Source organism: Moschus berezovskii, chromosome 20 (assembly GCF_049115385.1).
Source record: "Moschus berezovskii isolate FMDL1 chromosome 20, NW_MosBer_1.0, whole genome shotgun sequence".
Lineage (NCBI taxonomy): Eukaryota > Metazoa > Chordata > Mammalia > Artiodactyla > Moschidae > Moschus > Moschus berezovskii.
The window spans coordinates 57,356,341-57,382,120 of NC_142479.1; the positions used below are offsets into that span (position 1 = coordinate 57,356,341).

Sequence of the window (25,780 nt, forward strand, 5' to 3'; positions counted from 1 at the left end):
AGGCTAAGACCTGGGTCTGCAGTGAGTCACTTAACCATTTTTTGCCTCAGGTTCCCTCTCTGTAAAAAGGGAAGAAAGGCGCGTGCCTCGTGAGGCTCAAGTGAGGAAACAGGTGAGAAATCCTTCGGTGGGCTGGAGCCTGCTGCTGTGGGTGTGGACACGCCTGTCACTACTCTGGGCCCAAGAACACAAGGGAGCAGGAACACGTTAAGACAGGCAGGGGGGTGGACCTCACTCTGCCTCCCTCCCCGGGGACCCCGTGTGGATCCCAGAAGGCTGAAGAGCCAGGGCAGGCAGGGCCAAGCCTTCTCTGCTGCCCTTTGTTCTGAAAGGGGCCTCCTCTCCCATCAGACCTCCAGGAGCAGCTGGTGGAAGACACGCATTTGCACCTCCCAATGCATGCTGGGAAGACAGTGACCAGGAAGGGACTTGAGGCCAATGTGTAAGTGACTGAAACCATTTTATAGCCATGTGTCTTGTGTCTCTTATGGGACCACAAGTCCCTGAAGGCTCCTGCTCTGCCTTAACTTGCCCCCACCCCACCCTGCATGGCTGGCCACAGGCTGTGGGCACTAGAAATACTTGTCATCTCCAGGAGGGCACCTGGGCTCTGGCCTGGTCCTACTTGGTGTTTAACCTTTAGTGGGTCACCTCGTTCCTCTGGGCCTTGGCTGACCCAGGATCCATAAAATGGGACGATCCATCGCTGTGCTCCCTCCTTCCAAGGGGAGGCAACAGTGCAGAGGCAAGAAGTCATACTTTGCACACATACGTGTGTCTGAGTCCTTTTGATGTTTACCTGAAGCTATCACAACATTGTTAACAGCTATGCCTCAATACAAAGTAAAAGTTTTTGTAAAAAAGAACTCATCCTTTGGCGATCATGCACTCTGTGTTCTAATCCTGACACCGTTGCTTGTCATTAGGAGCCTTCACCCCTCACAGCCTCTGTTCTTGACCATGAGATGGGGGTGGTCACGTCCAACACACAAGGTCATTGCTATAAAGTGAGACAAACAGGTAGCAAGAGCTAACACGTGGTTTATTGATTTATTGTCTCTGTGTAGAGGGGCAGCCCCACAAGGCAGGGACTTCGTCTCCTTCCCTGCTACACCCCAGCACCCCGGCTGGTGCCTGGAGCTCAATGGGAGCTCCCTAAACCACCACTGACTGCCTGGATGAACAGAACGGGTGGTTGATATGTGATGGCTCCCACTGTGGTTCTCAAATGTGCTGAGACATAAAGCATTTGAAGGTCATGATGGTTGAGAAAGGAAATTCGGGGAGGCAAGAAGTAATCTTCAGGGCTGGTCTGTCTGTTGGCCAGCAGAGGACACCAGAGAAGCTGGGTTTATCCGAACCAGGGACAGACATGATGTGCCCACAAGAGCCAGCAACATGCATGAGTGAGGTGTGTGTATTGAGGTGTACTTGGCAAACTAGGGAGCCTCCATGTATCCTATCTAATAGGGCTCCATGTATACTGTCTAATAGCCAGTTGACTGTGGCCAGGGTGGGAATGAAGGACCAGCATGCCAGTGTAGCTGATTTTACAAAAGAACCCAGAAATCCAAAGGAAAACAAATCATTTTTAAAGGAAAAACACAGGGACTTCCCTGGCCATCCAGTGGTTAAGACTCTGTGCTTCCAATGCAGGGGGCAAGGGTTTGATCCCTGATGGGGGAACTAAGATCCCACAGGTTGGCAGCATGGCCAAAAAATAAAAACACAAACGAGAGCAAATAAAACCCATCTTTGGGCTGGGAGGGTCCCTCAGATACAGCCAAACCCTCTCAGGCGGTATGGGCAAAGGGAGGGAGGACCCATTAGAGACCCTGGAGTAGCCTCCACAGGGTCTTCAACTCTCTAGGCCCCTCAGGCAGTCCCAAGCCCTGAGACACAGAAAATGCTGACATGCTGTCCAGATCCAAGAGGCAGGGTCACACAAGCCTGGGGGAGCAGCCACTTCCCTGGGTTCTTGGGCTCCAGGTGTATCCAGACTTTGGGGCTCCCAGGTCCAGGATAGATCAGCTCCCGTCACTTGGCCCATGTCGATGCTCAGGAAATATTCAGTGAAAGGACCTCTTCAGTGTGACTTTGAGAATAGCCCTCCATCTCTTGGCAGCATATGTGCAACGGGTCGTGATGTGGCCACATCTACCTCATAGGGATAATGGGGAATCGAGGGACACTAGAGGGACCGAAGTGTTTCTGAAGATCAAAAGTGCTTTCCAAATGCCAAGTGTGGTCATCCTTGTTATCATTATTATCATAAGCAGGACAGTTTCTCCAGAGCAGAAGAAGGGGTCTGGGACCCAGAAGAGCCGAGAATTTACAACGACTTCACAAGGAGGATCTGGATGAAGCCCATCAGAGTTCATGCTCAGGGAAGATGCTGCTCACCAGCTCCAGGACAGAGCCAGCCAAGGGACGTGGAGTCCACCAGACCTCTTCCCTGGCCACCCGGAGTCCAGTTCAGTGGGGACCCCAATCAGGCCAGCTGTATTTCCCCAGATATACACAGGCTTCCATCAGGATACACAACCCCCACAGATGCTGCCCATAAAATATAGAAACTATATAAATAACATAAATATTCTCTCATATATATCTTAGCTATATAAATTATTTTCTTTGCCCTAAAAACTATATATATATATATATATATGTGAGGTAGACAAAAAATACCCTGTGAATGTTTCCCTTAATGCTATAGAATGAGTGGTCAGTGGTCACTGGTCCCTGGGGCCCCAGTTGGGCTGAGATGGAACTTTGGGGCAATTGGAAGAGAAAGGGGTGGGAGCAGGGAAGAAAGAGAGGAGAGACAGCTGGACAGCAAGGACCTGAGGGGCTGCGGGGCCCTGAACCACATTCTAGGCTTGGTCAGTGTTACTGGCCAGCCGTGGCCTCAGTCCCTCAGAGTCCACCCTTTATCTTCCTGCCACCCCTGCACTGCTGGCTGTGGACCTGGGTGCGAATGGCATGTCGGAGGATCAGCCCTCCTCTTCCTGCTGCCTCGTGCCTCGGGTTGAGCCATGGTAGAGGCAGAGCTGGGGTCTCAGAAGAAAAGGATGGATTGGGCAGCAGAGAGAAAGTCTTCATGCAATGGGGGCATGGAGGGAACTGGGGAGACAGCCCTTTCTCCTTCTCTTCCTGCCAAGATGTGGGCCTGCTGCTCGGGTCAGCAAAGTCACTCTCAGGAGGGGTCTCAGGTCAGTAGGGCTTCTCCTCAGAGCCTCTGCAGCCAAAGATCCTTCCAGCATCCCTCAGGAGGCTGTGTGATCCACCGAAGACAGGGCAGGGTCTCCTTGCCCTCGGAGATCACAGGGAGCCCCCGGGGGCTGCTTCCTGGGGCTTGCACAGATGGTTTCTCAGCACTTGGCTAATTCCGAAGTTTCCTGTCCCGGCAAAGGGTCAGCAACTCTGGGTTCAGGGAGAAAGGAAGCTGACAGAGGGCGCGGCAGGGCCAGCAGAGCAGCCAAGGGCGTCCCGAAGGAGGTCACTTCCTCCCGGCTGGCATCGGGCCCTGCTCTGGGAAAGCACACGGCTTCCAGCGAAGTGACCCCTGCAAGGTCTGCATCCTGATCCAGAGAGGTGTGTGCTGCTGAATGAGAGCCCTCAGCCTGGCAGGTCCCAGGGGTGTGCCTGCATGTTGGAGTGGGGAGACCTGTGTGTACCCATGGGTAGTACCAGCTCCTCTCGCCTCCCTCTTAGGGCCTTAGTAGGTAGCCCTGAAAATGTCCACAGTATCAAAAGGAATTAGCAGCCACTTCTCCTCCTCAGGTAAGAGCCAAGGTGGGGGGCCCTTAGTAAATGAAAGAGGCCCCCAAAGAGCCCAGCTTAGCAAACAGTTCCCATGTTCATAATTCCCACCCAAGCAAAAGCCTTAATTAGATGAGTAGCTGTAGAAGTAGAAATGTTACTGAATCAAAACTCACACACCAACTCTCCTATATCATGAATGCTAGCTGTGCAGGGCCTCACCGCACAGGGTGACCCAGGCCACAGGGAGTTGACCCAAGTGGGCTCATGGGGGGCTGCTGAGAAACCGAGGGGTCTATGTCTCCCTGGGCAACCTCGGTGTACTTTCTGAGCCTCACCCTGGGGACTGGGCTCGCGTCCACTGGTGTTTTTACTGAGCAGCGCTGGTTGGGCGTGGATTACTCAGCTCTCAAGGGGAGAATGAGGGCTGGTGGAGGCAGATTTTAAAAACCAAATCACAAGGATCCAGGGCACATATCTGAGTCCTGCTTTCCTTTCTCCAGACCAATGGCTCCTACCACCTGGCCTTTCCTCCCATCTCTAGCACAGCAAAGCTCCAGGGTGGGGAAATGAAGGTGTATGACCCCTGGGGTTGACTATCACCTGGGTGGGGCCTGAGGGCTGACCTGACCCATCCCAGCCAGACTCCAGCCTTAGCTTCCAGCTGACCCTGCCTCCCTGGGCCTTCTTGGCCCAGAAGTTCACCTCCCAACCTCTGGCTGGCTTTAGGCCACTAATCCCAGGGTTAGTGATGGCGAGATGTACTCTCTCTCCTCTCTAAAACCTTAGTCCTGCCCTCCTCTGGGTCTCCCTTAGATCCCTCCACATCCTTTCCACTCTGTCCTCCTGCTCCAAGTCCTCAACCAGGCTGGGGACCCTCAGGTTCAGGGGTGGGGCTCTCCTTGCTGAGAGCTGAGAGAGGGGAAGACTGATGGGAGTCAATGGGGAGAGGGATATGAGTGTGCTGGCACGCATGTGGGTGATCATAGGCATGCCACATGCTCCTGCCCGGGTTGGTGGGAGCGAAGCGGGGCAGGGCGGGGCAGGGGAGGGGAGCGGCTGGACAGCTGGGCCGCCTGGAGGTGGCTCGGTGCCATGGGGGGTCCTGGCAGCGCCTGGCTGGCACACTGGGCAGTGGGCCTAGTGCTTACAGGTGTACACAAGCTCCTCCCGCACACACTGCTGGCACTCCACATAGCAGCACCACTGCACCTGGCAGTGGCAGGAGAAAGCCGCCAGGCGGCTCTGGGTGTCGTAGCCCCGCCCGCAGCACAGGCTGCTGCAGCTGGCCTCGCGGGAGCACACCCTGCCCCCTGTGCCAGGCGAGTACTTGCTGGGCCGGCAGAAACTGGGGGAGTCCTCCATGTAGACCAGGTCCCCAGGCCGCGGCGCCGGGCCCTTGGTGGGGCTGCCTGGTCTGGCCGGTGCCCACAGTTCCAGGTGGCCCAAGGCCTCATTGGTGGCACTGGACACCTTGACGGCCGAGTCGTAGCGCAGCTTCAGCACCTGGCCTGTCTCGCGGAACGGGGACAGCTGCTTCCAGCAGGTGCGCACGGCGCAGGAGCCTGACACGCCGTGGCACTTACACGTGGTCCGGAGGCCACTCTTCACGGCCTGAGAGGAGAGGCAGGAGGGAGGCGTGGTCAGGGGCCCCCAGGCCGCAGCTCCCAGAGCATCAGCTGTGGCCAGGGAGCCGCAGGAGGATGGGAGAGAGACAGGGGAGTCCACATGAGGCGGGCAGCTAAAACTCAAGCAGGTCCATGTGGCACATTAGTGCAAACTAGCTCTAGGCGCCCCTTCTCCTGGGCAGAGACGGTCCTCACACCTTCGTGAGAGCAGCGGGGCCTGGATCTCACCCCCAGCATCTCCCCTGGCCCGAAGTTCCTATGGAGCAGACAGCTTGCACAACTGAACACAGCAGCCCTGGTTTACACCAACTCAGTGATGAGAACACAGGACACAGAACTCAGTCTCTTAAATAGAGCCCAAGCTTCTCCCAGCTTCCTGGTCCCAACAGACCTGGATACTTTTTACCCTCCAGTCTTTCCTCTGCTGCGTGACCTCAGCTAAGTCCCTTCCCCTCTCTGGGCCTTTTCTGTCTTCCCATCTGTAAAATGGAGGAGGGCTAGGGGTTGTACCAGATCAGTTTTCAAACAGCATTGGCTCCTAGGGCCTCCAGGAAGGGCAGTGCTTGGAATGGAGACCCTTCTCCAAACACGTTCCTGCCTCACCAAGCCAGGCTCCCACCTGCTGCCCATCAACCTATGATGCGCAGGACTCTTCCCCACTGCCTGGTACCTGACAGTGGTCCAGAGTAGATCCCCAAGGAACACCGGTTGAAAGGATGAGGTTCATGCTGGACTGCCTCTGTGTGTGTCCTGGAGGGGGGGTAGGGTGGATACTGGCCTCCTAGAGACCCGGCTCCCCGGCTCTGCACCCAGCGACGCACTCACCTTGATGCCCACCTGGGTGTTGTGGGCGTCTGCCCGCGCCCGCAGGTCTTTGCTTCCTCTCTTGGGCCCCAGGAAGTTGTTCAGGAACTTGGTGCTATACTTGAGGTTGTCGCCACACACGCCCCACTGCCAGGCCTGCCGGCTCTCAAGGCCTGGGGAGTCATCACAGGTGCACCGCTCCATGCGGCCAGCGCTGCAGGCCCGGGCCAGAGTGTGCGTGAGGGCGGCCGCAGACACCGCATACAGGAAGGCCGTCTCCTTGAAACCTGGGCCAGGCCGGGGGGTGGGATCGGGAGGGAGGAGGAGAGTGGGCTCAGGGGCTGTGAGTTACCCTCTGAGGATAGACGGGCTGGAAGGAGGGGCTGCTGTGGTGAACAGGACGAGGGGAGTGTGACCCCGAGGACACAGTTCAGGGCACTTGCCCTGTCACCCACCCCTTAAACTCAGGCTGCAAGGTGCTGTCTAAATGGAGCTTCCTGTTCCCTGCGGGGTGTGTGCCCAGGTTCTCAGGGTGGCAGGATGGGGGCTGCTTCCTCTACTGAACAGATGAAAACACAGTTGCAGAGAAAAGTGACTTAGGCACCTGGTGAGCGCCAAAGCTGTGTTAAACCACTGACCCTGATTCCAAGGTGATGCGTGAGCAAGTTGGACCAACCCATTTCTGAGCCGGATTCATAAAAGCAACATGGACTAGGGACAGGGGCTTGGGGAGTGAGAAAGGCAGCCCTCCTCCTCCCAGTTCTCCCCCCAACCCTCCTGCTCCAAGACTCCTCCTCCCAGTTCTCCTCCCCGGTCTCCTTCTCCTTACCCTCCTCCCCAGCTCTCCTCCCTACCTCTCTTGAGCAGCCCCGTCCTCCCCTCCAGGCTGCAGTTCCAGCGCTCATGCCGGAACTGAAACTGGCACTCGAGCAGGCTGAGGTGTGCGGCGTCCTGCAGGGTCTCAGCCAGGCCTGGCTCCCGCCGGCAGAGCTGCTTCTGTCGGCGGGACAACTTCAGGAGGTCACACTGCTTCAGGTGGGCCCCAACCTGTGCTGGGGCAGCGGTGCCCAGCCCAGGGAAGGGCGTCAGGACCTCCCGCCCGGTCAGGCTAAAGGGAGCAAGAGAAGGGAGACCAGTGATCCTTGGGGACTGTGACGGGGGGTGAAAGATGACAATCCCTAAGGATGGGGGGCAGGTGAGGGGAAGGGGGCCTTCTTGGGGGCTGCATTATTTCGCCTTCTGAGAGGGAGGCTGACCCCATTTTACAGAGTAGGAAACCAAGGTGCTTATAACAAGGGTGAGTGCAAGATCTCAAACTCAAGTTTTCTGGAAGCCAAAGTCTCTGCTCTTCTTATCCACCTTGTTTCCCAAACATGCCGAATCAGAAAAATCATGGCAGACTTATTTAAAATACAGATGCCCAGGACTTCTCTGGTGATTCAGTGGCTAAGACTCCATGCTTCCAACACAGGGGTATGGGTTCAATCCCTCATTAGGAAACTACGATCCCACATGCCACATAATGTGGCCAAAAAATAAAATCTTTTGAATTAAAAAATTTTTTTCTTTTAAACTTCAAAAAACCCACAGATACCTAGGATCTATACTTAACAGTTCTGCTTCTCTTGGTCTGGAATAGGACCTGGGAATCTGTACATCTACCCGCTTCCCTGGGCAGCGTTGAGAATCAGGGCAGTTTGGGAAATACTGCATGTAGTTATTGGCTGCTTCCAGGAAGGGAGAGCCATGTTGCTCAGAGTGGGTGGCAGAGGGATGTAGACACCGAGAAGGTGTCTGGCCAATGGCCCTGGCATCCCTCTCCCTCTTACATTAGGTAGCTGCCCAAGTAACACCAGGCCAACCTAACTTGTCTCCAGAATCCCCATAGATCTTTAACCATCTGGCCACTCCATGTCTGCTACCAAGAGATATTTAGGGAATACCAGAATGGATGGAAGATTGGGAGGATGGATAGATGAAGGAAGAAGGATGGGTGGATGGATTGACAGGTGGCTTCAGATGAAGAAGCTGCATTGCCATCAGCCTATCAGCCCCTTGACTTCTTATTCTGCCATATCTGAAGTCCAGGGATGCTTGAGTCAGGCTGCCATGTTCCAATGGCTTGACTGTCACTTCCTAGCTGTGTCATTCAGAAGCATTGATTTTTCTCCTCTGGTAAGTGGAAAGAGTGATCCTCTCCACCTCCTGCGCTGCTGGGAGGATTGTATGAAAAGTTACTAACTACAGAGTCTGGGACTTGCTGTTTCACTTTCCCCCTGGCTGGAGTTTCTCAACTCTTTCCTCTTGAAAGATGCTTTACTCTCTAACCTTGCCAGAATCTTCCCATTGTCCAGAAAAGGAAACAAAAGTTTTAGGTTTTACAAAGAGGTGATGACTAGCCCTAGTTTTACAGCAGATCAGCAGCAAGGTGAGGACTACAAATAGAGCTCACCTTCCCTCCCCCGAGAAGCGATCCATGAGATGCTTCTCCCAGTTCAAGTTATCTGCTGTTTCCTGGACCGTGGTGGCCCTCGGTGTGGGTGGAACATATACATCAATCTGGCAACCAGAATGCAGCCCCTTTCTAGAATATGCTGGCCTTATAACCACGGGAAAAGATCAAAGGTGGAAGCAGGTGCTGGCTCTTAAGCTCCTGCTTGGATGTGACACTTGTCACTTGTGCTCAAGTACCACCAGCCAAGGCAAGCCCTGTGGCCAAGCCCTGAGTGGTCAGAGAAGCCCACATCCCACAGATCCAAGGGCATGGCTCTCCTGTTTGGAGCCACCTGCCCCAGCCAGGACATCTGGCTGGATGCCACACCCTGCCTGTCTGCCCCAGGGAGGGTGTGGGTCCTGGCCAGGCCCCAAGTGCCCCCAGATAGATTCCAAATCCATCAGGTGCAGCCAACCCAGTGTGGAGCATATCTCCGAAACTCCTGAGTAGAGACAGATGCTATCAGGCTCCTCCCGGCCCAGCCTGGCCCTGGGCTCCCCTCCCAGACAGGGTGAGGGCAGGGACCCGTTAATCATTAATCTGGGGGCAAATGGGTAAATTTCCAGTCCACCAGGTCTACACCCAAACCCCTCCCTGCAGTCTGGCAGGAAAAACTCCTTAGAGCTCGACCCTTGGCAGGTCCAGAGCAGAACCTGATGTCAACTCCAGCCCAGGAGGCCCCACCCTGACCGGCCTCCGGTGTGGAGGGCAGCTCGGGGGCTGCAGGAGCAAAGGGCACAGCAGCCATCTAGCCCCTCAAAAGTCTTCCTCCCCACACCAGTGGTGGGTGTGAAGGACAATTTCTGCTCAGGCAGTTCTTGTGTTTCTACCTCCCTTGGAGTAGTGATTGACAGGTAAGAGGACAAGCAGGGAATGCTGGGAATTTTTGGCCAACAGGGCTGCACATCCTTCAAGGTTTGTCTCAAATGACATTTGCAGAACAATGGCTATTATTTTTATATCACTAGATCTACCCACTCGATGGACATGAGTTTGAGTGAACGCCGGGAGTTGGTGATGGACAGGGAGGCCTGGCGTGCTGTGATTCATGGGGTTGCAAAGAGTTGGACAAGACTGAGTGACTGAACTGAACTTATAGTCTACTACACAATATTATCTACCATGTTTTGGGTTTTTTTGGCTGTGCTGCATGGCTTGTGGGATTTTAGTTCCCAGTCATGGATTGAAGCTGGTCCCGGCAGTGAAAATGCTGAGTCCTTATCCTTGGACCACCAGCAAATTCCCTTATCTACCGTATTTAGAGTCCCTAAATTACTAAGTCCCTTAAATTACTCTTGCAGACACCTGTTGGGTTGGCTGCCTACCTGGTCTTTCCACCTCCATGGTTACCCTGTCAGCCATTTTATACCATGTGACCTTGCTACTGTGGCCTGTTGATTGGACCACTGAGGATCACATGACCCAAGCTGGGCCAATCCATTCTTTCTCTGGGAATTTGGAATTTGACTTAGAGAGAACACAGAGTTGCTTTCTCTCTCTTTCTTTGGGTGACTGGGTTTGTAACTCAGGAGATAAAAAGAGAAAGCTGATCCAAAGAGAGAGAAAAAGTGAATCAAACACACAGAGAGAAGCAGAAGTGAGAATGGGAGGGAGAATTTCGGGAGCTTTTCAGTCCCTGGCCCCCGAGTCTTTCTGTGGTCATCTGTGTTCTTGCTTGAAACACTCCTGTCTGTAGAACAGTATCAAGGCTGGGAGTCAGTTTGTCTAATTAAGGGTGTCGTCACTGATCACCACCTCCTGGCAGCTGTGGAGTACCACACTCCCTGGGCTCTCCTTGTGAGCTCGGCTCAGCAAACACCTTTCCCCCCATCAACAGTTCCTTGTCTTTTTTAATTTCGTGTAATTGACCCTGTGATTGATGGCCCCAGGAGTCCACTATAAAGTCGGTTAATTTTATTAGCAGTAATGACACTTAGTAGCGATTAATGGTCAGGAAAGGCAGTCAACCGTACAGGAGCCTCAGGCCACACTGGGCTCTGGTCTGCCCAAGGTTGCTCTCAAAAAGTACCCCCTCACAGACTCAGGGACCCTCTTAAGGGCCTAGGAAGACAGTGAGGGACATACCACCCAGTTTCCCTTTTACTGGGTTGGACAAAATGTTCAAGTTTTACTGTAAGAAGTTATGGAAAAACCCGAACAACATTTTTGGCCAACCCAATATTTGTTTTCTATGTTGCAGTCTGGGATCATTTTTCCTTTGAAGAAAGAGTGCTGTGACATTAAACTTGGAAAATACTTCAACTGGTTTCCTTAAACCGTGCTAGTAAATGCTGTAACACATGCCCTACGGATGCCAAGGCAGCTGCTAGAGATGGTTTCTTCTTGGACCTCAGGAGAATTATAGGTGTTGCAATTTCCAGTCTATTCCAGGGTCCATGGGCATGATCAGTTCCCCTTTAAGAAACCATCCTTTCTGGCACTCCAGGCCTGAGAACCTCACCCACCAGGCCCTTCTGCACAAATCTCCATCACCCAGGTGTTAGTTGAACTCCGTGAAGTTCAGATGAACCATCAGAGATCAAGTAAGCATGAAGACAAAACCTGTGGTTGTAATGAAGACCCTGCCCCCCGGTCAGGCCAGATGCTATCAACCAAGCAAGTGACCAGTGTTCAGAACTGAAGTGCAGAGGATGGATGCTCTGCGAACTTGCCAACTGCCCTTCCGGACTGAGGAACAAGAGTGCCTTCAGGCCCCTGCCTGACTCAAGTGCCCCTGAGCCACACAGGACAACCCCGCCTTCATCGGTTGTACTTGCTTTGGCCCAGCTGGTCTGTCTCCCCCATTCCTGTTTCCTGTTGGGCTCTCTCAGGCTGACTTTCAGCCTCTCATATCCCATTAGGAAAGCAACGACCCCATGTGACCAGCTCCATTCTCCCCAGCCTGTGGCCCTCTGCACCCTCAGCCAATGGCCCTTGGTGCTCAGGATGGTAAGACCAGAAGTCATTCACACACAATGAGATGCCATTGGCTTTGACCCCAGAAACTCTCAGTCACTTCCCAGGCTACCATGTCTCCCTCCAAAGTGGGAAAAAGTCAAGGGTGCCCCTCAGGACTTCATCTCACATCCCATCTTCCCAAGACCCCTTGCAATCACCCGGCCTTTCCCACCCCTGCCTCCTTTTGCCTTGTCCAAGGCTCACCTCATCCATAGTTTTGGCTAAAGCTGCTCCATCTAGGGCATTTCCCTGGGGGTCCAGGGGTGAAGAATCCACATTCCAATGCAGGGGATGTGGGTTCAATCCCTCGTCAGGGAACTAGGATCCCACATGCCGTGGAGCGACTAAGCCCATATGCCACAACTACTGAGCCCATGCTCTGGAGCCCACATGCTGCAACTAGAGAGAAGCCCACACACAGCAACTAAGACCTGATATAGCCAAATAAATTAAAAAAATAATTTTTTTTAAAGCTGCTCCATCTGGGATGACCTTGAATGAAGCAAAAGCAGGCTCTCCCAGGCTTTAAGGGAAGCACTGGTCTAGCATCAACAGGACCCCAGGGACCACCAAGCCCATGAGCAGAACTGGAAGTTCTCCCTGGAATGATCACCCACAATCTCCTAGAGTGTGGGGACCCAAGGACCCTCAAGGCTGTTTAGCCCTGGGGAGTCTGGTGCCAGATCTGCCCTCGTCCATTGGTGACCCCAGGGATATCCTCTCAGCCCCAAGCTCATTCTATACAATAAATACACCTCATCTAGCAGGAGAGCCAGAGAAGGCAATGGCACCCGACTCCAGTACTCTTGCCTGGAAAATCCCATGGACGGAGGAGCCTGGTAGGCTGCAGTCCATGGGGTCGCTAAGAGTTGGACACGACTGAGTGACTTCACTTTCACTTTTCCCTTTCATGCACTGGAGAAGGAAATGGCAACCCACTCTAGTATTCTTGCCTGGAGAATTCCAGGGACGGGGGAGCCTGGTGGGCTGCTGTCTGTGGGGTCGCACAGAGTTGGACACGACTGAAGCGACTCAGCAGCAGCAGCAGCAGCAGCAGTGGGAAAGCCAGACCAAAGCCAGACTGCCTCGGTTCAAGTTCCACCTCCACCTCCTACTAGCTGTGTCACCTTGGGCAAGGCACTTCACGTCTCTGTGGCTCACCTGTGACATGCAGACATCACAGGACCTTTCACATGGTTGTTGTGAAGACTGGGCTTCCCTGGTGGCTCAGACAGTAAAGAATCCACCTGCAATGCAGGAGATCCAGGTTCCATACCTGTGTCAGGAAGATCCACTGGAGGGTGGCATGGCTACCCACTCCAGTACTCTTGCCTGGGGAATCCCATGGACAGAGGAGCTGGCAGACTACAGTCCATGGGGTCACAAAGTGTCAGACAGGACTGAGCAACTATGCATATTGTGAAGATTAAGTGAATTAACATCTGTAAAGCTCTTAGAACAGTGCCTGGCACACAGTAAGCTCCAGGTCATTGGAGGTTACAAAAAGTGTAAGCTTACAAGAAGTGTCATTCTTCTTCTTTAAATAAGCTTATAAGAAGTGTCATCCTTCTTCTTTCAAAAAAATTTTTTTTTATGTATTTGGCTGTTCTGGATCTTAGTTGCAGCACACAAGATCGTCAACCGTTGTAGTGGCATGTGGGATCTAGTTCCCTGATCAGGGACTGAACCCGGCCTCCCTGCATTGGGAGCTCCGAATCTCAGCCACTGACCACCAGGGAAGTCCCGTAAGTGTTATTCTTAAGCATCTGCTTATGTGCCAGGTGCTGTGCTGGGTGCTGGGACATGCCGTCACAACCTCAAGGTTGTGAGGGACCCCAGAACCCAAGGGGGCAGGGGAAGGAGAAGGCTTTGAACCAGCCCAGCTCCTGGGGGAACCATCAGTAGCTGCTCAGGGACCGGATCAGATCTCCTAACACCGTCAGGGTAAAAACCTGACCTCAGCCAGGCTCCTCCTGCCTGCAGTGGGAGGCCTGGGGTGGCGAGGGGGCAGGAGGAAGCTCTCAGGAGCTCACTGGAGAAGGCCGAGCAGGGGGAGAGCATTTCCCATCACTGGGGGTGCCTGGCTCTGTTCTTCCAACCCCCACCCCCATCCTTGTTTCTGCTTGAGAGGGTCCGATGGTTCCAGGGGAGGCCACCCCCAGGAGTGAGCAGGTAGGGGGCACAGGACAAGACTGGCGGTTCCCAGGGGAACCTTCCCGCTGGGTAAGGCCAACCTGTCTGGACCCTTAGCTGGAGAGACCAGGAGGTGTGCCTGGCACCCGGGCCTGTGCCAACTGCAGGCAGTTACCTGGGAACAAGGAAAGCCTTGCCCTGCCTGGAGCATTGGCCTTGGCCCTGAAAAACCCTATTAGATCCTCCTGATAACAGATTTCCGCTGCAGGGCCATTTGCATGGTGAGTGGGCCTTTTGTGCTTTCATCTCAAATATCTCAGCCCACCTCTCCTGCCCTCACTAAGCCCCCCTAAACACACACACACTCCTCACCCCAACCCGCGCCCTCCACTCCCCACCTCTTCCCAGAAGGGGAGAGTTAGTGAGGGCAGTGTCTGGCCCAGGAAGAGGGCACATGGCTCCCGGCAGTCCTTTTTCAGAGCAGAGCGGGGGGGCTCCTCTCCCCTCCCGTCATCTGAGGGGCCCTGAGGTCTATGCTCCTGAGAAGCACCTCCCTCCCTCCATCCTTCACATTCCTCCCTGCTTGACAAGACTCAGTGTCACCTCATACCTCCTCCAAGAAGATGTCCTTAGTGAGCAGCCTTAATGGCAAATTTGGCAGGTACCATTTCCCACCTTTATTCCAAGTCCTTCTCCCCACTCCTTTCACTCACTCATTTATTTAAATTTCAATACTGAGCATCAGCTTCAGGCCAAAGAAAACCAAAAGCCACCAGACTGCTCACTACTTCCTGGCTCGGTCGCAGCCTTCCTTTCCTCCCCAGCTCTCTGCCTCAGAACCTCGAGGACTGAATCAGTACACCTCCCCCTGCCCCACCCTGGAGCCCACCCCAGAGCCTCGTCCCCCAGCCCACCCCTGACTCAGAGAGAAAAGAGCCTGGCCCAGCTGTGGGCTTTGTCTCTCCAAGAACCGCTCCACTTCCTGTTTTCCAGGGGCTGCCTGCGGAGGATGGCATCATGGACTATGTGCTCAGGAGCTAAGTGGGCAGCAAGCAGCCCGCCCAACCAGCTTGCTTTGCATCTCAACAATCTCGGGTATTTAGAGCGTGGCTGGTGCAACATCTGTGGAGGAAATGCTTCCCTCTTCCTCCTCCTGTCTCCCTCCCACTCCACTCAGGCTCGGGCTGGAGATGAGGAGGGGGTCTTTGTCCCTGGCATGTACTGTACAAATCAGGTGGCATGGTGGCTATGGAGGGGTGGCCTCCCAGCCCCACACAAGTCTGGGGTGATCAACATCTCCCTTAGTTCCCTGGCCGTGTCCAAATGTACATTATTTGAATCGGTACATTCTAGGACTGGGGAAACCCTTCAGGATCACCCAGTCCAGAAGTTTTGCCCTAATGCCTCCTGGGAGCTACCCCAGAACTTTCTGAGGGCAGGCAGGAGGGCCAGAGGTTTATCAAGTAGGTAGGTCTCTGTTTTGACTTCTCTGGTGCTCTGGAGGTTCATCTAAGGGTTGTTTGTTTGTTTTTTTTTTTGTCTCAGATGACCCTGAGTTAATGGCAAGCCTGGGTCTGCACCCCGGGTCTCCTGATTGCTTCTATCAAGACTGACGGTTTCTGCTTTCCATTTTAATGTAATATTTCAGGGAAACAAAATCAGCCATCATCATAGTAAATGTCCAGGGTGATGGGAACACAAGATGGGTAGGATAGAAGGAATGGAAGCCTGGTCAGGTCTCCTCCTCAGGCCCCCTGGGCAGTTAAAGGGAGAGAAGGACCCTGGTCTAAAACTGAGTTTCTCTTCAGCCAAGAGTCAAAAATAAAACTTAGAGAAGTGGACTGCCAATTCATACTAAAGTGTGACAGTCTGATATAATAAGGCTAGTACCTGAGAACGCACTTTGCTAGACAAAGAAGCTGAAAGGAGAGAGTCTGGGATCATGAAGAGAAGAGAGAAAGGGGAAGCCTGGGGTGAAGAAGGGAAGGGGAAGGGAAAAGGGGGGCTGGAAGGCTTAAGATAAACTTCCCCAGCTTCTTGGGTTCACAGGCCCAGCCCCAAGCCAGCGGAGAAGTATTAACAGTTTGGAAGACACAGTGTGGCAACTGCAGAGAAAAGCAAGTAGTCACTGAGGCTGTATCACCATGGGCCAAGCAACACCCCCACTGGCTCTGCTCCAACCATGGGACCTGGCTCATGGGCTGGGTGACTTCTGCCAAGTTTTTTTAACCATAGTAAGCTGACCAACTAACCAGCTTGGCAGGCTCTTGGGTGGTCCCCCTCCTCAATGCGGATAGTCAGGCTCAGGCAGGACTGTGGGCCCTGAGAGTTTGGCCCCTAGTGAATGTCCCACGTGCAACCACCTGTGATGAGGACAATTCCATTGCTTGCGGATGCTCCAGAGGGAGATGTCCCAGGCTGCAGGTTCCATGCAGCCTCCATTCGTCTGCCGGCAGGACCCAGGAATGGCCCACGCCCCTCCACACCCCTCCCCTCTAAAGATGGCAGGAACTTCCACCTTGTCAAGAAACCCCTCCCTAAATAGGCCTGGTGAGGGCCAGAGTGGTCAGGACAGCCCCGAGGAATGGATGGAGTTGTAAGAGGCTTCCTAGGGAAGAGAGCAGGGTCTTCCAGAGTGGGACCAGAGCAAGTTCCCGTGTTGGACTGTCCCAGATGCAGAGCCAACCAGGGCTGTAGCAAAGGGCCGCTCCTCTCAGGCCAGGCTCTTCCTTGTCCTCCTGCCTTGGCTAAAGTAATCCAGCCTCCATGCCTTTCCTCATGATATAACCGCTACCCAGGTTGCCTTTCCCAGTCCAAAAAGCCCTCATGGATCCCCGGGACTCATAACCACAGCCTTTTTCAACGCTTGACTCAAAAATGCAGGGAATGGGAAAGGTGATCCTGAGTCCCCACCCAGCTTTAAGAGGCTAAGATGCTTGTCTGCCTCTTCCAGAAGTCCTCCTTATTGCCAGCCCCATCCCACTCTAACCATCCAACTTCTCTGACTTCTCTCAGTTTTTGGGGATTATAGCACCATTAGTTCTGCATGGTTCACACTTTTTTCCCCTTCTTCCTCAGGGCTGTAGAGAGCGTCTCTCCAAGTAGCCTGTAACCCCCTTGGGAAAGGTCCCGGTTTCTCAACCCCGGAGGTCCCCCAGCCCCAGCCCAACACCTGCTGACGGCATACATCCCTCAGATGGACAAAGCAGAGAGTATACGTCGAGGCTCTTCCTCAGCTTCTTCCCAACCGTCCAGGCCCAAATCACTGGCCTCCCTGCTGTCTCAGTCCCAGGCTGCAGGGGTCCCCAGTGACCCCCAATCCCACCACGAGATGTTCTCAAACTCAAGCCTTGCTCTGGAAGAGCAGTGGCTCCGGAAGGGCGTGGCTCCGGAAGGGCGTGGCTCCGGATGGGCGTGGCTTTGAAGGAGCTGCCCTGTGGCCACACCCTCCCCAGCCCTCAGACTGGGAACCGGAGTGCGCTCTCGCGGGTACCAGATCTCCAGGCAGTCTGGCTTCAGTTAGTCAGACCCTGACTCCTCCGACTAGCTCAGCCCCTCTGAACCTGTTTCTGGGGACAAGCTATGCTTGGTCAGCCAGAGCCTCCCTTGATATGCAGTGAGAACTTGGCCCAGGTATTTCTTTAAAACTCAACCTGCACCTCCTCTCATGATGATGTTCTGGAAGTTTACTGCAGGTTCACAAAATTTCTTCCATGATTCAGGACTCCAGAATGCTCAGACAACTACAGTTTTTTGGTATGGTTCTGGTGAACTCAAGTGGCAGCAAGACTTGACCTAAACTGAAGTGAGAATACTCATGGTCTTTATCTCAATGGATAGATGTTTTTCTTCAAAAATAATCATGTCTTATTACTGGGTGCTGCCTTCCACATTGCTAAGGATGTTATGTGATACATGGTATACATATTATCTTTAATATAAAAATAATATTATACACATCTGGCCTCAAAGGGATGGTCACTATGGGGAAAGTGGAACTTCTCTGCTCTTACCCTTAAACTAGACTCTTCGGAATTTCCAGGACTGACCAAATATGGTGGTTTGATTTTCTCTTGGCTCTTTGAAAGTCTCCCAGTGAGAGAGTCTGGGCTTGAAGTGTCTGGCCCCCACCCCAGCTCATCTCTGCTGCCCTCAGGATTCCTACGGAAGGTCAGGTGTGGCTGACTTCCAGAGTCTGACGGGGGCTCGCCACTTTGCTTCCCACTCCTGTCTAGACAGAAGCCAAGTCATGGCCAGGCAGCATGTGCTGAGAGGGCCATGCAGAAATAGCCAACAGACAGGGCAAAGACGGAGGTTCAGGGGGCAAGGAAGGGTCAGCAGAAAGGAAAGGGGACTCCCCACCCCAACACTCACTATGGACCAGGAGGCAATGCTAGGGATTGTGGGGGGAGCTGACCAACAATGGAGTCCCAAGACTTCTGCTTAAAGGATGCTATGCATGAATCCGAAACATAAGCACATAAAAAATTAGGTAACATACCTAGAGTTGAAGACATGTAGTGCAGAGATACCTATGATATATGTCAAGTGAAAGAGGCTACAGGGTGGAGGACTCAGGAAGTCAGAGCTGCCCCGGTTTCGGCTGGGCATCAGCAGGAGAGAGGGATGAAGAAGTTGGCTCCGGATTCTAACAGACTAGAATTCAAGTCTAGGTGCTGCCAGTCATAGCTCTGTGACTTTGGGCAAGACACTTGGCCTGTCTGAGCTTTTCCCCCTATTTACCTTTAAAGGAAGAGAATTCCACCATCACCTACCTCCTGGGATGTCTGTCATTTGGTTAAATGAAAGTATGCACATAAAGGGCATAGGAAGGATTCAAATTATACAATGACTGGGATAAAAGGAAGAGAGGAAGCAACAAATGTCAAAAAGATGCTCCTCTATTTGGGATTCTCTAAGACAGACCACTAGATTTCTTGGACTCCATATATGTGGATAGCATTTCAGCACTTTTATATACAGAAAACCCTCATAACAACCCTATGAGGTAAGGATTAGCCATTTTATAAATGGGAAAACTGAGGTTAGAGCCGCTAACTGACTTGCCCTGGGTCACCGTTAGTTAAGTGGTTGGCAGGAGGATTTGCACTCTACCTGTGTGATTCCAAGTCCAGTGCTCCTCACACTAAAGCAGGGCCTTAGGCTGTGTCCCATCCTGCTTAGGCTGATTCCAAAGGGAGGGTGACCCTCACAGCACCCGGCCCACTTCCTCCTGAGCACACAAGCCTAAAGGCACCAGGACCTCTCTTCCTGAGGAGCTTCCAGCCCAGGAGTCCCTCCCCACCCCTTGCTTCTCCTTCCTCTGCTTCCCTCCATCAGCCTCAGAAACTTCACCACCATCCATGGAGGAGGCTGGCTTGACCTCAACTCTCGAGCCCAGCTTCTTAAGAGTTAGAGTTGAGCTGGAGACGAGCTAGTCTAAATTCCTTTCCCACATTCAATGATTCTTATCAGTGATGTTTGGCAGTAAAATTTCTTCCTTTCTTCCCTCTAACCCTGTTTTTCTCAGGACCCAGTCAATTCCTACCACTGTTCAAAAAAAATCCAAATACATAAAACACTTAGGAATAATTTTTTAAATGTTTGTAAGGTCCATACACTGAAAATTACAAAACACTACTGAAAGAAATTTTAAAAGCTCCCCTAAGAGAGCTATGGCCAGTTTATAAACCAATGGACTCAATATTGTCAAAAGGCAAATTGACTTACAGATTCAGTGCAATCCCAAGCAAAATCCTAGCCAGCCTTCCTACAGATATCAATAAGTTGATACTAAAATTTATGTGGAAAAATAAAGGATCTAGAATGGCCAAAACAATTTTGAAAAAGGACAGGATGTATAGTACTGGGTTTCAAGATTTACCACACAGCGGCAGCCATCAAGACTGTGGTACTGGCCCAAAGATAAGCTTTGTTGTTGTTGTTCAGTTGCAAAGTCATGTCCGACTCTTTGCAACCCCATGGACTGCAGCAGGCCAGGTTTTCCTGTCCTCCACTATCTCCTGGAGTTTGCTCAAGTTCATGCCCATAAGCTTACCAAATAGAATAGAGTCCAGAAATAAGCCCTCATGTATTGGGTCAATTGATTTGCAATAAAGATGACGCTAAAGAAAGGATCACCTTTTTGACAAGTGGTGCTGTAACAAGTTGATATCTACATGGAAAACAGTAAGCTTCAATTCTTACCTCATACCATCTATATAAGTTAACCCACCAGAAATCATAGACCTGAGTGTAAGTGCTAAAGCTGTGAAGCTTCTAGAAGAAACCATAGGACAAAATCTTTGCAACCTCTAATGGACAGAAATTTCTTGAATGAGAGAAACAAAAAGCACAAACCATACAAAAAAAAGTTCAAAAATTGTACTTCATCACAATTAAAAACTTCTGTTCCAGGATTTCCCTGGTGGTCCAGTGGTTAAAACTCTGTGCTCCCAATGGAGGGGGCACAGGTTCAGTCACTAATCAGGGAAGATCCCACATGCTGCATGGTGTGGCCAAAAAATAAATAAATAAAATTCCTCTGTCTAGAAAGAGTTTTTTAAAAATTTTGTTCTTTGCAAGGTAACAAAAAGAAAAATGAAGAGGCAAGCTACAGACAGGGATAAAATATTGCCAATAAATTCTGATAAAGGACTTAAATCCAAAATATGTAATGAACTCTTACAACTCAATAATAATAAGACAAATAACTCAATGAAAAACCTATTCAAATGATGAATGTGCACATAAAAAATGTTCAGCACAGTATTCATCAGTGGAAAAACGCAAATTAAAATTGCAATGAGACACCAATACATACCCACTAAAATGGCCAAAATTAAGACTGAAAGCAGAAAAGAATATGGAGCAACTAGAATTCTCATACATTACTGTGTAAAGTGGTACAGCCACTTTGGAATACTATTCAACCTTTTCTTATAAAGTTAAATATATATACCATATGATCCAGAAATCCAGTCCTAGATACATATCCAAGAGAAATAAAAACATCTGTCCACTAAAAGGGATGTACGTAAATGTTCACAGCAGCTTTATTTGGAAGAGCCCCAAACTGAAAACAATCCAAATGTCCATCAACTGGTGAATGAATAAACAAACTGTGGTACATCCAAACAATAGAATACTACTCAGCAAGAGAAAAGGGGAAGTGCTACCAATACATGCCACCATGTGAATAATTTCAAAAGCATTATTTTGCACAAAAGAATTCAGACTCAAAAGGCTATATACCCTATGATTCCATTTATATGAAATTCTATAACGGGCAAAACTATCTCAAGTGACAGGAAGCAGGGAAGTGGTGACCCGAGGCTGGTGGGCAAGTGTTGACTGCAAACGAACACGAGGAGTCCTTTGAGATGATGGTACAGTTCCATATAGTAATTGGGGTGGTGCTTACTCGGAGGCAAATATTTGTTAAAACCCAAACCATGCACTTAGAATGCATGCATTTCATTGTGTGTGATGTTGGTTTTGAAAAAAAATTAAGGTTGTATCTTGCTTCTTCACAATGATGACACCTCTACAACCCAAGAAGATAAGGAGAATCCCAGCAGCCACCAAGAGTGAGCCCGTACTGAGCACTTAGTATGTGCCAGGCACCCTGTCAGGCCCTTTCATTCATTGTCTCAAGCCTCACACCAGCCTTTAGGATGGGTATTATCATCACCCAAAGCTCAGAAAGGTGAAGACATGTGCCTGAGGTCACACAGCTGGCAAGAGGCAAAGATCAGTGATCACTGTTAGTTGCTCAGTTGTGTCCGACTCTTTTCCACCCCATGGACTGTAGCCCCCCAGGCTCCTCTGTCCATGGGATTCTCCAGGCAAGGATCCTGGAGTGGGTTGCCATTTCCTTCTCCAAGGGAATCGAACCCAGGTCTCCTGCATTGTAGGCGGATTCTTTACCATCTGAGCTACTACTTAAGATTGTGCTTTCCTAAACCTATCACCATCCTCAGACAGGAAAGAAACACAAACAGTGCAGAGGCCACACATGTACAAAGCACCATCAGAGTCAACTACAATTTTAACAATTGCATCCACATTAACTATTTCTGGACACAAAATTCATGACTTAAAGACTGAATTGGATGGCAAGGCTTATCATATCCTCAGCTCATCACATAATACAGTGAGTATTCATTTATAAAACACCACAGAAGTTAATATTTTCAGAATTCCCAAGCCAACTGAACCAAAACGTGAACTCTTGAGCAATCCTAGACTTCCAAGCCAGAGCCGTCTGGTTAGGGAACTTTAAGCCCTCCAGATGCTAAAGACCTTGGAGGCAACTGACTTGATCATGAACAGCACAGACAGTGGTCTGGAGTTAGGGCAAACTTTTCTATCTCCTATCCCACTGTCATCATGCCATCGATGGGAGCCTACCTGATACCTGAGCAGAGTTCACAGCATCCTATCTCATTGTTGAGGACAGAGGAACATGTTGGGGCCCCACCCAACCCACAACAGCCAAGAGTGTCTAACAGAGTTAACCAAGTAGCATAGAGAGGCAACCCTCTACCCACTTCATCCTCTGCAGCTCCTCTGCAGGCTCTCTTGGATGACCACACGGTATTAGCTCTGGGAGGTAATGCTCTCTGTCAAATGAAGAGCCCAGACTGGCAGCAGGACCTGATTTCTATGCTGCCGCTCCCACGAGCTTGCTTTGTGACACAGAGAGAGTCGTTGAAACTTTCTCACCCTCAGTTTCCTTTTGAAAACTATTTACATCCATCCTGTATACCTCAAAAATGGTCTGAGAATCAGATGACGGAGGGGCTGAATAAGAAAATTATTTGTAAACTCTAATACTAACCATACTAATACTATCAGCAACACCAGAATTAGGTGCTAGACTCATGTAAAAGCACCAGAAGCAGTTGTGGGTTCACTGACTTGGGGATGATGGTCCCTTCAACTGAAAAATAGGAATAATACAGGACCTGCTTAAAGCAGGGAGTTAGACCAGAGAAACTTTGGGGGTCACTTCCAACTCCAATGACAAGCCACTCCAGTACTCTTGCCCAGAAAATTCCATGGATGGAGGAGCCTGCTAGGCTGCAGTCCATGGGGTTGCTAAGAGTCGGACACGACTGAGCAACTTCACAACTTCACTTCACTCACTCCAACTCTTAAGTCTGATTCTATGATTTAAAAAACCCCAAGAAGATTGGCCTTACCTATTCTCCTGATGTTTGAATTTCGTTTTATCACGATGACAAAACACTTGATCTCATAGTCAGAAATGAGATTTCAAATGTAAATAATCTGGACAAGGGAGAAGCACATTACCTCTTATTCTCACTACAGTGTGAGTGACTGATACAGATTCCTTCCAGAGAGCAAATTCAAATAGCATGATGGAAACCCTGGCCTGTCTGAGTCACAACAGGGCCTCCTCAGGGAGAATTTAGGCTCATTCCTGTCCATTCTCTGAGATCAAACACATAACAGCACGAAGCCCAGTTTTATCTTAATCTCTGAGAATGTGTCTTCCTCCTCAGACTGGGGTGATGGTGGCTTCAGTGCATTTTGCCAGCTACGTCCAGTGGAGCTCACAACTTGGAAGAGGGACTCACATTCATATGATCCATCTCAGCCCCAATTCATGCTCAATCTATGATTTCCCTTTTCATTTCCAAGACTGCCCCGTTGCTTCCAGCCCTCAAATTCTAACCTGGGCACTGCCACAAACTCCTTTCCCTTCCAACCACACCAGCCTGGGTGGTCTCAGCTTCCTGGAGCCCCTCTCCTCCCATCTCACCTGGCCCTTGCCCCATCCTCAACCCTTGAGCCCAAGCAAACAAAAGGATTGTGAAAATGAGCTGATATCCGAGAGGCTGCAGGCACCATTTGTCCAGCACCCCACTCCACTCCAGCTCAGAAGCGCCTGCAGGGCTGAAATATCAAGACACTACCTCATCTCCTTAATAATTAGTGGCATTAGTTGTGCATTTACTATATGCTATACCCTGTTCAGGCTTCCCTGGTGGCAAAAGAATCTGCCTGGAATGCAGGAGACTCTGGGTCAGGGTCTAAACAACAACAACAAAGATCTTGTTCTAAGTGCTTTACATATACTAACTCGAATGATTTGCTGTTGTTTAGTCGCTAAGTTGTGTCCGACTGCTTTGCGACTTTATGGACTATGACCCACCAGGCTCCTCTGTCCGTGGAATTTCCCAATCAAGAATACTGGAATGGGTTGCCATTATCTTCTTCAGGGGATCAGATGGATTCTTTACTACTGAGCCCCCAGGGAAGCCCGACTCACATGATACTCATATGAAATAAGCACTATTATCCTCATTTTACAGATAAGAAACTGAGGTAAAGAGAGGTTGAGTGGTTTGGCCAAAATCACACAGTTAGCAAGTAGATGGACCGGGGACTGAACCCAGAGACTGTGCCTGACCATTTTATCCTGTTTGCTGAGGCAGCAACAGTGCCTTTCCAAGCCTGAAATCGCTGGGAAACAGCATGAATGCGCAGTGCTCTTGACAGAGCAGGCAGAGGGGCTCAGCCACACCAAGTTCAGCCAATTCTTTGTACAAAAGGGGACACTGAGGCCGGAGACTAAGTGGTCTTCCCAGCAAGCTGAGCCCAGAGCCCTAGGGTCTGGGCTGACATTACTCCCACCCCAACCCCTATATATTTCAAGAGAGGCCATTGCCCACAGCCAAGGCATGTTTTAACCAGGGGTCATGACCTGGAAATTAGCCCACAGCCCTATTCCTGTGTGGAACCTCTCAGACCTTCTCTGACCCTTATTTGCCCCTCCCTGCCAGGTCCATAAGAGCAGTCTCTGGCAGGTCACTTGTTTGGTGGTTTATGTTTTTGGGTTTTGTTGGCTTGCTTGCTTATGCCTTTGCTTGGGTCAGACTGTAAGCCTCACCTTGATTTGGGTGAGGATCACAAAAAGTGCCATGATTTAAAGAAACAGACTGTATATACTTAGAGTAGGCTTTGGGGGGAGGTCAGGAAAGTCCCTTCACACCCATGACCCCAACTCCTATACCAAGTCCCTGCAATTCAGGTTCAGAGAAGGAGGGTCAGTTACCCTGTAACCTGCTCTCCAAACACTGCCCGGTCCCACCCATTCTCTCCCCAGATGTCACCCTCAACTCGGAGCTTCCTTTTCCAATCATGTACACCACCTTCCCCTTACTCTCTTCGTCATTCTCCTGAGAATTCACCTGACGCCAGGTCTGAGATTTGGTTGGATTTCCCCCACAGACGTTTCCCTCCTACTCTCCGCACGGTCCGAAGGTTCCTCCATCCCTTTTGGATCAGCGCGATCCCCTCCCCCGACCTCGGTAACAACCCACCCTACCCATCCAGCCAGCCCTCCGGGTCTCAGCCCCTCAGGGCTAAGGCAGAAGGTGTGAAGGGAGTCCCAGGCAAGGATTGGTGGCTGGACAGAGCCCAGGATGGGGACGGACAGGGCACAAGTGAGGATGGGAGAGGACGTCCGAGCGTGGGAGGGACTCCTTGGACGGGCAGGGACAGGGCGCGCCGGGGCGCACAGGCACCAGGTCCGAGACGCCTGCAGAGTCCCGGAGCTTGAGCCGGGATCCGAGACCCGGCTTAGTGGGCGGGATGAGGTCTCGGACAGGACTGGGTGAGAAACGCGGAGGTGAAGGGGACCAGAGTTCGGACGCTGGAAGGTGCGATCCGGGCCCAGTCCGGGAAGCCAGAGGAGTTCTGGGCACTAACTCCCACCCCGAGATGGGGTTGGGTACTAAGGTCTGAGTTCGAGATCCCGCCGGGGCCAGGGCCAACGGAAGGGAAAAGTTGGCCTTGCTGCAGCGAGAGGAGGGGGAGGCAGGCGGGCCGGGGCGCGGCGGGCACTGACCCGAAGTAGGCGGCGGCAGCGGCGGCGGGCAGCGCCAGCAGGCAGAGCGCGGCCAGGGCCAGCGCGGGCGGGGGGCGCATGATGCCGGCGGCACGGAGCCCAGTCGCATCTCCTCGCGCC

At 51.6% G+C, this 25,780-nt stretch overlaps 1 protein-coding gene across 1 annotated transcript; it reads right to left on the reverse strand.

Moving 5' to 3' along the window:
* Positions 1–1,034: 1,034 nt before the first annotated feature.
* WNT9B (Wnt family member 9B) lies at positions 1,035–25,780 on the reverse strand. Its single transcript, XM_055408107.2, has 4 exons — positions 25,661–25,780; positions 7,049–7,302; positions 6,216–6,481; positions 1,035–5,376 (listed from the first exon to the last, which is right to left on the reverse strand). Exons 1-4 carry the CDS (start codon positions 25,738–25,740, stop codon positions 4,903–4,905), a joined length of 1,074 nt encoding a protein of 357 aa, XP_055264082.1. The 5' UTR covers positions 25,741–25,780; the 3' UTR covers positions 1,035–4,902.